Source organism: Nannobrachium achirus (genome assembly GCF_963921795.1).
Source record: "Nannobrachium achirus genome assembly, chromosome: 11".
In the NCBI taxonomy this organism is placed as follows: Eukaryota; Metazoa; Chordata; class Actinopteri; order Myctophiformes; family Myctophidae; genus Nannobrachium; species Nannobrachium achirus.
The window spans coordinates 34,466,431-34,481,508 of NC_137820.1; the positions used below are offsets into that span (position 1 = coordinate 34,466,431).

Sequence of the window (15,078 nt, forward strand, 5' to 3'; positions counted from 1 at the left end):
TCACCTTTGCAAGGCCATTTGGTATTGACATAACTTGAAAATGTAGTGATGATCTTGAGTGTTACGAGTATGCCTTGGGCCAAGATTTCCAGCTAAACTGACTGACTTATATGAAAGGTAACCTTACCTACAATTCACATTTCAGGCTCAACGTACAGCAGAAAAGGTATCACTGACAAAGATGCGCAACTGATGACATGCAATTTTCTAAAATGTTTGTATTTTAGTCCATCCTGTAGTTTTTGGAATTAATTTCCCAAAGACATGTCGAATGTATTGCTATGTAGTATGTAATTAAACTATCAACAGCTTATTTTACTCTAGTCATACAGGTAGATATGGTTTGCAATCACACCTTTAAACACCTCATACCCAAGTAGAGACCTGATGGGTCGATTGTGGATAAACGGTAGTCGGTAGAAGCATAGGTTATTGACAAGAATAATAGGTACAATGTAGGCACATGGGGTTGACAGCAGATTGGCACGGTAAATACTGGGGTTCCCCTAGTTACTACAATGACGGTTAGGATGTTATTGAACAATACTGAGACAGGCTGGTGAGAATAGCAGCTGGTGAGAATAGCAGCACTATTTAACATGAAAGGCCATGCCAGCCTTGTATGTGGGATTGTGGGTGATGGGTCCTTTGTCACTATGATAAGATTTCCTTCCCCATGGCTTTTGTTTTCATATCCATTTGACTGAAATGGACTGAGGGGGTAAACTGGAATTTATACTATATATATATATTAATACAGTACCAACATCAGAATAGTATTTTGATGAACTGTGATGCGTTTCATATGATTTCAGGTTACGTTTGTGGTTTTGAGAGGCATCCGACTCCAATAACGATCACGAATTGGCCAATATAGCTCAATAACGGAAAACAACAATTTGAGAAGAAAAGTAAAAGTCCCCACATGTCTAAAATGCTGGTATGACACATTTAAAGAAAGCAAATATGATGATGCACCCCATCACTCAATTTGAATAAAAAGAATGGATTTTTCATGGAGATGTTTGTGCTGCAGTTACTGTACATTACGGAACAGGGGGTCTGATTACTACTGACCATATGAGAACATTTGCTATTAAAGTTCAATTTTTGGGTTTATGTTTTAAAAATAATGTAGTAATATTTAGACACAGATTACTGAAAGTTAGCGTTTTCTAGAAGCAGCATTGCACACACGAAGACAAATGACTGTTCACCTACAAGGCAATCCCGTGCCACAACCCCTTGAGACTGGTTGGTAATTAAATACACAATATTGCCATAGTACAAGGATAACTTTCATCTACTTGGGCTGTGATTTGATGCAAACAACTTTATTTTAGATCTCAAACTTAACAGGCAAGTTAACATGAGAAAATACTGACTCAGTCAAAACAGCCGGTGGCTTCTAAGTCTTACGGGTGCAAGTTTCAGAACACTATACAAGCCATTCCAACTGGCTGTGTGTTGTATACTTGATGGGAATTATTACATCTTCAAAGGCAACAATTCCCTCAATTTCAAGGTAAAATATTTAGTGTTCTGCTTTACATTTTTTGCAGTGACACCAAACGTATAACACTTGTGCCAATAGCAAAAATATGCCACATGTATTTCAGCTTGCCTTTCATAAATCTATAACAATTTTCATTTCCACATTTCAACTGACTGATTCAAATATCCACCAGAAAACATCCTGTAGTTTGAAATAAAGTATCACAGTTCCGGTGGAGAGAATATTCTAATAAATCCCTTTTTCTTTGCCAGGTTTCTGCTCTGTTACAACTTAAAGTGGAATATCACACTAAAACATTTCTGGGATCATTTTCACATATACTCAGTCTTCTCTGTGCAACCCAGGCAGTTTTTAAAGTTTATTGGTTTAATATTTAGATATGTGATATTAATTTGATCAAACACTCCCCCTCCCACAAAAGTCCATTCAACTTAAATCTTCATGTTGGACTCACAGGTCCTTGGTTCTAGTGACTGATATCATCCTAATGAATGAGGAGATTTTTTCATTAGTTATTTTATGCATAGTCATCATGGATTATCATCATAATGTATTAACTTACAGGACTCCTTGACGCAAGCATTATATTAAACCACATACTGAATCAAGAGCCTTGAAAACTGTCTGGGGTGCACACAAAAGTCTGAGCTGATGTCTCATAGCAACGCCCACCATGGAACAAAACCCAGCCCACAGATAGTATAGTACACTCAACTCAATTCACGTTTATTTTCTTGAGTTTGTTCATTCGTTTAGATGAGCCCCACCCCCTCCCCAAAATAAACGGATACAGAGAGAGAGAGAGAGAGAGAGAGAGAGAGAGAGAAAGAGAGAGAGAGAGAGAGAGAGAGAGAGAAAGAACAAACTAATCCTTCCATCCAGTTAGACAGATCAAAGGCTGGAGTGAATAACCAACTAAAATGCAACAAAACATCAAAACAAGTTGAGAAATGGAGGAAAAACACAGGAAAAGGAAACCAATAGTACAGAAGAGCACAGTTTTCACGCTGGTCTGTGCTTGTACCTGGTGGGTCGTTATGAAGGTAGCTAGGCGGCGATGCAGCCCTGATTTCCAGCAGTAAAGCCTGGGAAGTGCTGAGGTCTCTAGGCGACCTCAGGGGACCTGAGGAGACCTCAGGCGGTGAATTCACAGTCGAAACATTCAAAACACATTGCAGGTAGAAATGCGCCCATAACGACGTCAACAAAAACATGAACAATTTACTATGCGCAACTTTTCATGTCCGATCATCAAACCGACTCATTTCCATGTCAACGTCCTGCAGTGTTGCATCCTCCCCTGAGGCTAGAGTACTACTGTGCCATTTTACTTCCTCCTGTAGGTCAGGGCGCCGTAAATGGCCAGAGCGGCGAGGGCCACCATGGCGGCGCCTCCGTAAAGCAGCACCGGAAGCTCTGACTCTGGCTCGGGCTCCGTCTGAACTGGGGGCTCCTCGGCAGGGGGCCCCTCGGCTGGGGGTTCGGCAGGGGACTCTGTGGCCAGCGGCGCTGCCAGCAGGGGCGCGGCCTCTGGCTCTGGCACAGTATCCGGTTCAAACTGGGGCTCCTGTACCGGGGGAGGGGCCACCACCGGCTCCGGCTCGGGAACCGGTTCGGATGTGGTCGTTTCGGGTTCTACCGGCGCCGTGGGAGCGGACGCCGCTGGGGGGTCCTTGGCTGGAGACGGGGGCAGTGCCGCCTGGGCAGGTGCTGGGGCAGCAGGTTGTGGCTCAGGGTCCGGTTCAAACGCGGGAACAGGTGCCGGAGGTTCTGGCTCGGGAGCAGCAGCATCAGCGACGGGCGCCAGGGGGAGAGGCCCCGGTTCGGAGGCGGTGAGAGACGGCTCCGCGGACACGCTCACGGGGGCCTCCGTGACAACAGACTCCTCTAATGACACCAGGGAAGCCGGCGCCGAGGAATCGCCCGGAGGCGGCGGGGTCTGGTCCCTGAGCTCCTGAGCCCTGAGCTCGGCCAGGTCGCTCTCCGTCCCCAAGACGCTCATCATGCTCTCCTGAAGCCCCGGCTCCCCCTCCTCCTCGGCGGCCCCGGCCTCCAGCAGCTCCTCGCGCTCCACGTGCACGATGTCAGAGTTGGAGGAGTTGTTCTCGCTGCGCTCCTCGGCCAGGGCCGCGCCCTCCACGCTGTCCAGGCTCTTGAGGTCCTCGGGGTCCATGATGCCCACCTGTGCCCAAGACTCGTGGCCGGCCAGGGAAGCGGGCAGGCTCTCCGTCTGCCAGGAGCCGTCGACGGCGTCGGCGCAGAGCAGCGAGGAGGGCGGGCTGGGCTGGCCGGAGTGCTGCTCTCCTGACAGGATGTAGATGTCGTTGCTGTCCTCGGCTATGAACGGCGGCTGGTCCTCCTCTTCGTCCAGGTTAAACACTACGCCCTGGTGGACAGACGGGACAGCAATGTTATCAAGGCTATCAGGGACGTGCAGAGAATGTTAGAGAGGCAGGGGCTAAACCCTGATGAAGACTGGCAACAGTCGAAACGTTGGTTAAATTAATTATTTGCATCGTGGCTGAAGAGTTGTGCGGCCTCTTTCTTCTCATTCAGTGTTATCTGCGTGGTCAGCACCTCACTCACTTAAGTGTGCGCTCCTCCTTATGTGCTTACCAGAGAGGCAGGGGTTGACATTTCAAAAAGGGCTCTTTTGGTGAAAATATTGAAAATAGCCAACCTCCAAGCTTGGAGTTCGGCTATTTTCGGTACTTGATAACACACTGAACTAGGCATAATCAAGTCAATACTGGAGATGTGGCATGGATTTCTACACAGAGGGGGCAATTATTTCAACCTAAGATTCTGCATTCAAGTTCAGGAGAGTTTGGACAAGGCGATTCTCTTGAATGCTGCCTTCAGGTATGGCATGGAAAGAGGGCATTTTCATTTCTTTCACCATAGTAAAAACTGCTTCCATGGTCTGGAGAGGGCACTTTTTACAGATAGGTAAAAGGGCAGGGGCTCAAGCCCCCTTTGACATCTATGTGTGCACATGCCTGAAGGCTATGATTAGGGAAGTCTGTGGGGAATAGTATAATTCTGGCTATGTATAGCCAGCAATTCATAGAACATGCACTGTGTTTTCTATAATATTTCACCTATTTCACGTGCATTGCAAAGATCGCATTTTGCACATGATGCCCCCGAGCCAGAACCAAAATAGGGACACCAGGGTTAATGTGGTTAATAATAGAGCGTCGCAGCGGAAGTGGATTCCTGGGGTCACTTAATATTCCCCATTCATTTTCGCCATAGACTTTTACAAATATATTTATAACAATTATGTTAAGCCTCGAACCAAGCCATCCAGGATGGAGGTGAATCATGATCATATAACCTTTGATCCTATGTGAAAACATATTTTAATATTACATTATTTGATATACTACATGTAATAACTACCCTTTGTTTAGCGATTTTCAAAATGTTCTTTTCATAGAAAAAAAGGTTATATGATCATGATTCACCTCCATCCTGGATGGCTTGGTTCGAGGCTTAACATAATTGTTATAAATATTTTTGTAAAAGTCTATGGCGAAAATGAATGGGGAATATTAAGTGACCCCAGGAATCCACTTCCGCTGCGATGCTCTATAGCCATTCTATGTGACTCTCTACACATTATATGAAATAAAGCATAGATTGCCCAAAAGTATCTTTATTTTCTTTTTATTCTAGTGGAACAGTCAATTCTGATTTTGACACAGACGCTAGATGCTTCTCTCACTCCTTTCTATGTGACTATTTGACGCCTTTTGCTATCTCCAAGCCTCCTATAGGTCAGCAAAAAACATTATCTCATTCATAAAAGTGAAACCGTGTTTAAAATGTGTATTGAATTATAATTTAGACAGGTGCAAACCACACATTCATGCCAATTCAGCCACAGAGGGGCAAAAATCGAATACAAACAGCAGATCTACAAGCTCACTCACGATGCATTGAGCTTGTAGATGTGCCTTTTTGTCTATTTGTCTTTACATGTGCAGTATAGTGTTTAAAGGGGTGAGATAAATATCATGGCATGTCTTGTATGCCACCTAGTGGTAAGCAAGCAAAGACAGAAAAGGCTTCTGTGAGACTCCCCAAATTACCCAATTAGTTAACTGCCAGTATCTGATAATCATGTGGTTATACATCTGTACACAAATTCAAAAACATAAATCTCTCTCACTCCCAAGCCATGGGGATTTGCTGTATGAGCTTTGTGTGGCTAGCTGGCATTGACCACCATGCGGTTAATTACATTTAGGCCTAGAATTATTGAATACTTTAGCTATTGAAAAATAGCAGATATACAAGCTCAGATATACAAGCTCACAGCGCGGCACCGAGTGCCGCGCTGTGAGCTTGTATATCTGCTATTTTTGAGCGGTGCTAACCGCTCCTATAGACCGCTTAGAAAAAATGATGTCACAAATGATGTCACAAATGATGATGACATGAGTCCGCTAGACCAATGAAACACTTCGATTCTGTTGATCTGTCCATGATGTCATAGTCACATATGCACCCGATTGGTTAACTCTGATTTAGAACGCGTTTAGGCCGCCAAAATTACGTCATAAAAAATTATTGAGCGGTGCTAACATTGAATTTCAAAATAGTTCATTTGAATTTCTCAATTGTATGAGTCATGTATTATCTATAATACATGAAAACAAACCACACTTTTAGACAGAGCGCTTTAATCACAGGGCCCTGTCTAAAAGTGTGGTTTGTTTTCATGTATTATAGAGATATCCAGCTCAAGACAATTTTGAAATTCAAAGAATATAAATAAACAGCTTATCACAAATGATGATGACATGAGTCCACTAGGCAAATGAAACACTTCGATTCTGTTGATCTGTCCATGACGTCATAGTCACATAGGCACCCGATTGGTTAACTCTGATTTAGAACGCGTTTAGGCCGCCTAAATTACGTAATAAAAAAATATTGAGCGGTGCTAACCTTGAATTTCAAAATAGTTCATTTGAATTTCTCAATTGTATGAGTCATGTATTATCTATAATACATGAAAACAAACCACACTTTTAGACAGAGCGCTTTAATCACAGGGCCCTGTCTAAAAGTGTGGTTTGTTTTCATGTATTATAGAGATATCCAGCTCAAGACAATTTTGAAATTCAAAGAATATAAATAAACAACTTATGATTATCATGTAGATCGAAGTACGAGCTTTACCACGCCTAACCAACCCCATATCCTGGTGAAAATACAGTAGAACCTCCTTCTCCTCTTTGGATCTGCAACTACTGTTGAATTTTGTACAATCGGTCTCTCATCTTGCCGGCCTTCTGGCTAAACTGGGACAGTGATCATGAAGGTGATACCTATGATAATGTCATGTTTGGCAGATCCTTGCGGATGTCAGCACTGAGTGACAGAGAGAATGTTTGCAAGATGTCTAGAATGTCTAGAACCACTCCACAGCAGATGTGGTAAAGTCTCGACCAAACAAGTCCAGTATTTGTCTGCAACTCTACAGATCCTTTTGTCATTGTGGTTAAAGTAAAGCAATAGAAACTGTGCATGACATTCCAGCTGCTCTTCATGCTCTTTGGTCTTGGGCTTCTCAGCCATCATTTGCAAGAAGACATCAAATATCGTCCCAACAGAAATAACACTCTGCCACATGCCAGACTTGTCTTTTTGAATGACTTTGTCTTCAAAGTATCTTAACATGACCTTTCAGGGTCATTAGAATGCACTATCCTCATGTATTCTAATATTTAGGTACCGGTATGTAGACATGGCAAAGTCCAGCTTATGGTCCTTATAGTACCAGTACTCATCCAGACACAGCCCCACACAGAACACCTGGAACACAAAGAAGGGGGCGGTGGCTCTCTCCCTGAAGAGCTCAAGGAAATCAGGCACCATCAACAGTTGGGTCTCTCCTTAGGTCCTCTGTACAGGTGGGTCTCTCCTTAGGTCCTCTTCCTCAGGTGGGTCTCTCCTTAGGTCCTTAGGTCCCACTTCTCCAGGTATTCTTTGTCTTTCTTCAGGTGATGAATAACACCGGTAGGTTTCCCCCGCACAGTCCTTTCCAAAGTTTCCTCTGCCTTCTGGATGCCGAGTCTGAAGTCGGCCACATTTGGACGCAGGTTCCGTCCCCTATGGTAAACAGCCAGTGCAGACTCAAAATCCCCCATGGTGCACAGTGCCTCTGCCTTACAGTACAATCCCTTGTAAAATGTCTTGTCATGTTTAAGAGATGCCTCAGTGTCCCTTAAAGCATTTTCTGGATCCCCCATCTTCAGGAAACATTTAGATCGCTCAGCGAGGCAGTCCTTGTCTTCCACCTTGAGCATTAATCCCATGGAATAGCTTTCTATAGCTTTGACATAGTGCCCCTTTTGGTACAACTGATCTCCCATTGCCAAATAACTTTGAAATGTTGGGAAGAAGGGGATGACCTTTGGTGGGACGACTTTTGGCGCTGGGGCTCCTTCCGTGTCAATCATGGTGGCGGCCATTTCAGCCTTTATGTGGTGCTCGCTGCTCGTGCGATACCAGACAATTGTGATCCGCTTTTGGAGAAATTACCTGTGTTGGTTTGACTGCTGCTTTTATATCCGTTACGCTGACGACAGATCTACCCATGACGTCATCCATTGCTTTGTGAAGTTCAGTTTTGAAGCCTTGATTTCGGCAAATTGGATGTACTGTAGCCTACATGTAGGCTACACATTTCCGTATGCTACGTGAACACATCACATTGTGACTGTAAGTAAGCTATGTAGGTACATTGCGAAGAAAAGGCTTGAAATCAAAGTTCACAGTATATCATTGCAACCGTAGGTCGCATTTACTACCAAAACCTCCACCGGCTGTCCGTCTGTGAGTCAGTGAGTCAGTGAGTGAGTCACACTTTTGCCCTGCTCATATCTCCACAACCGTTGCCCCCATCCATGCCAAATGTTGCACACACACTCCTTACCTGCCAAACTACAACCTCCAAGGACCCCCAGAGCTCCAGGGACCCCCAGGTCCCTGGGGGACCCCCAGGTGTAAAGAAATGTCCCTACGTGAGTGACACGTCACACGTCACACTTTTGCCCTGCTCATATCTCCACAACCGTTGCCCCCATCCATGCCACATTTTGCACACACTCCTTACCTGGCAAACTACAACCTCCAAGGACCCCTGGAGCTCCAGGGACCTCCAGGTCCCTGGGGGACCCCCAGGTGTAAAAAATGACCACATGTGCAAAAATGACCAAATGACCACCCCAACGGTGCTCCCCAACGGTGCTCACAGGGAATTCCTGGGGACCACCCACTCCTGGTGCTCCAGAACGGATGCAAAAGTGGTGGCGCCCCCAGTGGAGGACCCCCTCCACTGCAGCTCACATAAAATGCCGTAACTCGGGCTAGGAGCGTACCTATTCGTACGCCAAGGCAACGCGGAGACCCCACCCCTCATTTCTCACATGGCCCCCTTCTAGCGCCACCTGCAGGCCGATTTTTAAAACACATTTTTGGACACTGCTCCTACAGTTTTTGCCCTAAAATCACGCAAATCGCTACACAGTATGTCTACACTCATCCCATCAACATGAATCTGTCCCATATAGCACCACCTTCAGGCCGATTTTTAAAAAACACATTTTTGGACACTGCTCCTACAGATTTTGCCCTAAAATCACGGAAATCACTACACAGCATGTCTACACTCATGTCATCAACATGGATCAGGAAGATTTTGGAAAAACCCATTTTTGCCCTATTTGTGGATATAAGTGACCATCTCCCGATTAGGGAGTCTTACTGGTACTCCCTAAATATTTCTGCACCGCTCACTTCGCACGGGTGCGATTTCAGGTTCAGATTTCAGATTGTGAATACTAAACTGCTCATGTTGAATTCGGCTAATTCATGGTTAGAACAGTTATTGATCGATCACGGCCATTTGATTGAAGACACACAAAGCATTATTATTATTATTATAGATTATTTAAAGAAAAACAAGGCTTGAAAATTGTCCACAATGTATCTCCCTAAATATATTTGCACCGCTCACTTCGCACGGGTGCGATTTTCAATTGTTAAAGCATAAAATAATAATACACTATAATGTGTACCCGTTCTAAATGGGTTAAATTGTTAAATGGTGATATTATCAAACATATATATCAAACATATCAGACAGTATCAGTCATTACATGCATGTCTCAAAAGAGAATGCACGTATTTAATTCAGTCTGACTAAAAGCAGGGATAAAACATGTCCTCGCCAGCCATAAAACATTTTATGATTAGAGAGAGGGTATAAAAATCAGAGGCAAACTGGAGGGGATGGGGGATGCTTCAACATCCCATTATTACTTGCATGAGTGACCGACCATTATTATAGGTTACAATTGAACACAGTTCATAACGTGGACGGAGCGCAATATGATGTAGCATTTCTGCTCCAAGCGACTCAGATGTAGGCCAGTGAGCGAGTGTGCACAGTGTGTGAACAACTGAACACACCGCGTACAAATCACCATGACCTGCTCACTACCTTGAGACAGGGGACACGGTTTGTACTTACAGTACATATACTGTAAATGCTGAATATGCTAAATACTCAAGCAGGTTTTAGGACGGGTGACGTAGTTTATTTCTCCATCAGAATGAAGTCATGTTTCAAGGAAGATCAGTGAGGCGTTATCAGTAGCCTTATACACATTCCTTCTCTCACAATAAGGACATACTCAAGTCACACTACTTCAGAGCACTGCAAAACTCCCTGTAAAAAAGACAACAACCACTTAATAACAGTAAAATAACAGCTATGATAACTAGGAATAAAAATCATTCAAACTCAAGAGAACAATTTCATTGGGATCACTTTCAGTGCGATTTGATGAACACTAGAAACATTGATAGGGAATCAAAAATGTAAACATCACCCACGTTATCGTTCATCAGGGTGGATGCTCACATAGTTATTATTTTGTAATTTGTATAGTTACTCTTGATGTGGACAGACCTTAAAACGTAATACAGGATGACTGCAACAATCCACTGTGATCAAAAGTGTTAAGAGTTAAGTTGGAGAGGATATTTGGACCAAACCCAGTGGTACCAGGAGGGGAACTAAAGCATGCTTGGTTGGATGGGTTGGAATTACACACAAGGGCAGGCTGCCCTGACGTTGCGGGTCATACAGTGTAGGTGATTGTGTTTGCTTCAGGACAGGGTACAGGACTGCAGACACAGCAGGGAGGATGGATCTGACTGAAGAGAACTGTTCTGGTCTAGTCCCTACACAACACCAGCAAACCCTGCTTCAATCCAACACATGGTGATGCGATCATCACAGGAAAAATTCACCTCTGTCTGTATAAAGTGGTCCATCTGCTAAGCCCCGTTTTATGCCTTGTTGTACTACAGTCTTAAAGTAGCAAGAATTGCAGATCTACAAGCACACAGCGCATCGCATCTTGTGAGCTCAGCTTACAGATCTGCTTTTATCGCCATTTGGGAAAAATGGTGAAAATGTTTCGCCTATAATGATCAAATGAACAAAACAGGTAAACCAGCCTCTGAATGGTAAAAAACATAGCTATTAAATGACTTTTTGAGAATGGCTCAAATGAAAAGATAATTTGCAAGTAATCCACATTCGTTGATGAGGTATGTCTATCTTAAAACTAGTGTCATATGTTTACACTAAGATAAAAATAAAGATATGTGTCCAAGCGGGAGCAGGAAGCAGACAGGGAAAGAGATTAAATACGATGTCACCCATTTGAACCCTGCATTCAATTTCACAGTAAGCTGATTTGCATGTGGGCTAAGTGTTTTGCATACGGGTGTATTTAACAAATATAACGGGTACTCTTTGCAGGATATATCCTCCAGTGGTTTCACAAAACTGGAGAGGGTTAATCAAGTGTGTTTTAAACCCTATACTTAGTAGGGCTGTCACGATTATGACATTTTACATGACGATTAATTGTCAGTCAAATAATTGCGATTAACGATTTAATTGTGTTTTAGTCGTTGACAATTAAATTTCTGTTTGGCGTTTAGGCTTTGAAGTTGCACATGGTAGATACGACACATAACTTAAATATAAAAAGAAATTACTGACATATTTAAATACTATAGAACATTGATAGTGGAAATAGCAGATCTACTTGTAGATCTGCTATTTCCACTATTTTTGACTTTTATAAAAATCTATGAACATTTTTCAACATGGAAACGATTATGACGATTATGAAAAATAATTACGATTATGTCAAATAATTGCGATTAGACGATTATGTAATAATCGTGACAGCCCTAATACTTAGTTGACACGGGGTCCCCCGGGGCTGTACAGTATACTTGGTCCGCTCCTTTTATTCCCCCACTACACCAAATCTCTTTTGTTTATTTTTTTTACCACTGGAATGAAGAGCAAAAGCAAAGGATTTCTTGAGCATTCATAATGTAAATCATTTCATATCGTGCCTATGGTAATCTGACTGACCATTCAAATCATTTCATATCCTGCTTATGGTAATCTGACCATTATCATTTTATATCCTGCCCATGGTAAATGTGACCACTCAAATTAACTTTTAACATAATGTCAACTCAAGGTCAATTCAAGGTCAGTGGAGAAGGAGCACAAGTTTAAGAGAGGAAGTGAGATTGGTGGTGGTGACTGTAGGCCAGTGTCTTTTGAATCCTTCTAAGGTTTTTTAATAATAATTAATTTAACTCTGAGAGTCAGTACACTATCTGAGTTACAGACTCATAAGGGTCCATTTGGTTCCTAACAAACATTTAGCTCGGGACTCCCTGGAATTCCCTCAAGGACCCCTGGGGGTCCCCGGACCCCACTTTGAGAACCAAAGTACTAGTGTATAGATAAGTGTCAATCGTATCATAGCATGCCCTTTTCCTAGGGGCTTTTAACTTAAAATACCCCTCCTCAAGTTCCTTCATTTGCACTCTGGGTGAACCCAGTTACACAATTTAGTCATTTAGTAGAAGCTTTTATGAGGATTGACAAAGTGCAAGATCAGAGTAAAGGGCATGAACTCTGGTCAACAAACAGGTTAAATGTTAACCTATAAAAAGTATGAGTGCAAAGAAAAACAATGAAAGTAACAATGTAACTAGGATACCAAGTAAACATCAAACACCGTGCTCCGTTATTATTTTAATTATTTTGATTTCAGTGGGTGGCTAAATATGCCATTCCCAAGATGCATCGCAATCTTTCATGGCTAAATGTGGCTAGTAGTGTTACTGTAAATAGTAATAAAGAAATCACCGGCTTATTGTGTCTAAAAATACTTATTTAACATGCCCCCACCCACTGAAATCAAAATCGTTAAATCACCAAAACGATAGAAAGCAGTAAATGAGAACATCTTAACACTCATCTTTTCTTTTCTAATTGCAATCTAAAATATGAACCCTTGTTCAAAAAAACAAAGTTGTCCTTTAAATGATGTAATCATTGAGTGTTCTTCAGTAACAGGTGTTTCCCTCGCCTCGTGAGTCAGTTTACTAAGCTAGTGTTTCCCCCGTCTCTCCAGCTCTTTAAGTAAAGAGTGGAAAAAGTGAGGATACCAATTTTATCCAATCGGGAGAGACCTGTGAAGACAATCCCTTTTCAAGTTGTCACTTTCAATTAGCCCTATTCACGGCCCGCCCACTCAGCAAATTTTCTCAGCGAAAGTAAATTATAATGCTTTGTGCCTTTTACCATCTTGTGTTCTTGTCTTGATCATGCTAGCCGTATTTTATACTTTACTATTCGGAAATTGTATTACATTTGCGATTTCTGTGTTAACTCTATGGGCTTTTAGCAGGGGTTTACCCTTCAAAACGTGACTTCAGCACCAGGGGGATGCTGAGTGGGCGGGCCGTGAATAGGGCTAATCACTGAATTTGTTCTCTTTAAAAATGTCCATGTTGCTATTTGGAGTTAGGAAGCACTCCTGGATTGGCACCAGTGCTAAAATGTTGGTCCATTGTCAAGCCGGTTCCACACCTCTCTACACTCGCTCCAAGATGAACACACCCAACAACAACCAGCAGCATTCCTGCCATAGGAAGGACACCGTCTGCTCCTCGCATGGCAACGATGTATAGTACACACTACACAGGTCATAATAGTAACAGTGGTCCCCTCCCTGGATATCTGGTTTGTACTCCCAGTCTCCCACACAATCATCAACGCTGTGCTGTTTCATAACAGCAAATGTCTCATACAGTATGTTGGAGGGCAACCACACCCCAAAAAAAGACTCCTAAATTATATAAACATACAAGCTCAGTTCTAGTGTACCCTGCAAATCTGTTTTATTGGCTAAATTCACAAACTGTCAACTGAATGAAATAAATACATCATAAAAGAACAATGTACTTTCAATGCCACTTTCACTTTCAATTATTCAACTCTTTAGCACACCTGAAAACATCTGTAATCAACTGCAATCGACTAATCAAGGGCTTAAATAGTTGCATCAGATGTGCAACCTGGCCTGACTGTGATTAGAGCAGTTAACATGGCTAAGTCTAAGGAAATATCAGAAAAGTTCAGAGAAGAGATTATTGCTTTGTACAAAAAATGAAAAGGATAGAAAACAATTGCAAAGGCAGTGAATGTTCCAAAAGGTACGGGTTTGAGCATAGTTCTAAGTTAAAGGAACTGTGGCTACACTAATTCCTGTAAACCTAATTTTCAGAGGGGTTTGAATAATTTCGAGCACAACGGTATGGATGGAGTCATCTTTGAATCCTAGAAGAGCTACTGTATAAATACAGAAAATAGAAGTTGAGCAAATCCTTCACTCCCAAAACGCTCTGCATGATCATTACTATTAGTACTTGTTACTTTGAAGCTATACAAGTGTGACTTGCCACACATGGTCGACATACTGCATCTCCTTGCAAATGTAGACACTAACCTTGTCTCTTGAAAACGAGAGCAACTCTTTAGACTAGAGCATTTTAAATGACAATGTCAATGAATGGCACTATGGCTGTCATCGACTAAAGGCATTATTGGTCGACAAAGTCACAGACATTTGTCAACCACACAATTAGTTGATTTACAGTATATGTCAAATATGTAAAATAGTGTATGCTGGATAAAATCCAGGATTTTCATGTTGGTGAGGTTCAGAACCAAACATTCTAATGTTGATTTCTCAACGGCTAATTGGGCTATTGGCTGGTAGAATTAAACCCCCCAAAAGAACGCATAAATATGATTAATCAATTAACAAAAGTCTTGGTCGACTAAGAACAAAACAGACCGATTGACTACTTACTCGACTATGGGAGAAAAGCCCTGAATGGCAATTTAACAGTTATTTGGATACGTACATAAATCATCTTCTCTAACGTGGTAAAACAAAGCACATAAGAGGCCTGCACTTTGCCCTTTCTGAGGCCACCAGCACCACTAGGCTACTCTGTGCACATCTGTGTGTATAGATTTGCCAATATGTCCATGTAATGCACTGGGGCTCATCTTTAGATAAGCACGCTTTACATTTATCAGCGTTATGCAACCACTGCTGCTAGTAGTCAGACATTGACAGAGG

General features: G+C 42.5%; 1 protein-coding gene across 1 annotated transcript in view; it reads right to left on the minus strand.

Annotated features, from left to right (window-relative positions):
- Positions 1-1,029: 1,029 nt before the first annotated feature.
- The window catches only part of bcl2l13 (BCL2 like 13), a 35,150-nt gene continuing 21,101 nt past the window's right edge, over positions 1,030-15,078 (minus strand). The window contains exon 7 of the mRNA XM_080736383.1: positions 1,030-3,902. Within this exon, the coding sequence (XP_080592509.1) occupies positions 2,844-3,902 (1,059 nt within the window). The 3' untranslated portion in view covers positions 1,030-2,843. The remainder of the gene's footprint in view (positions 3,903-15,078) is intronic.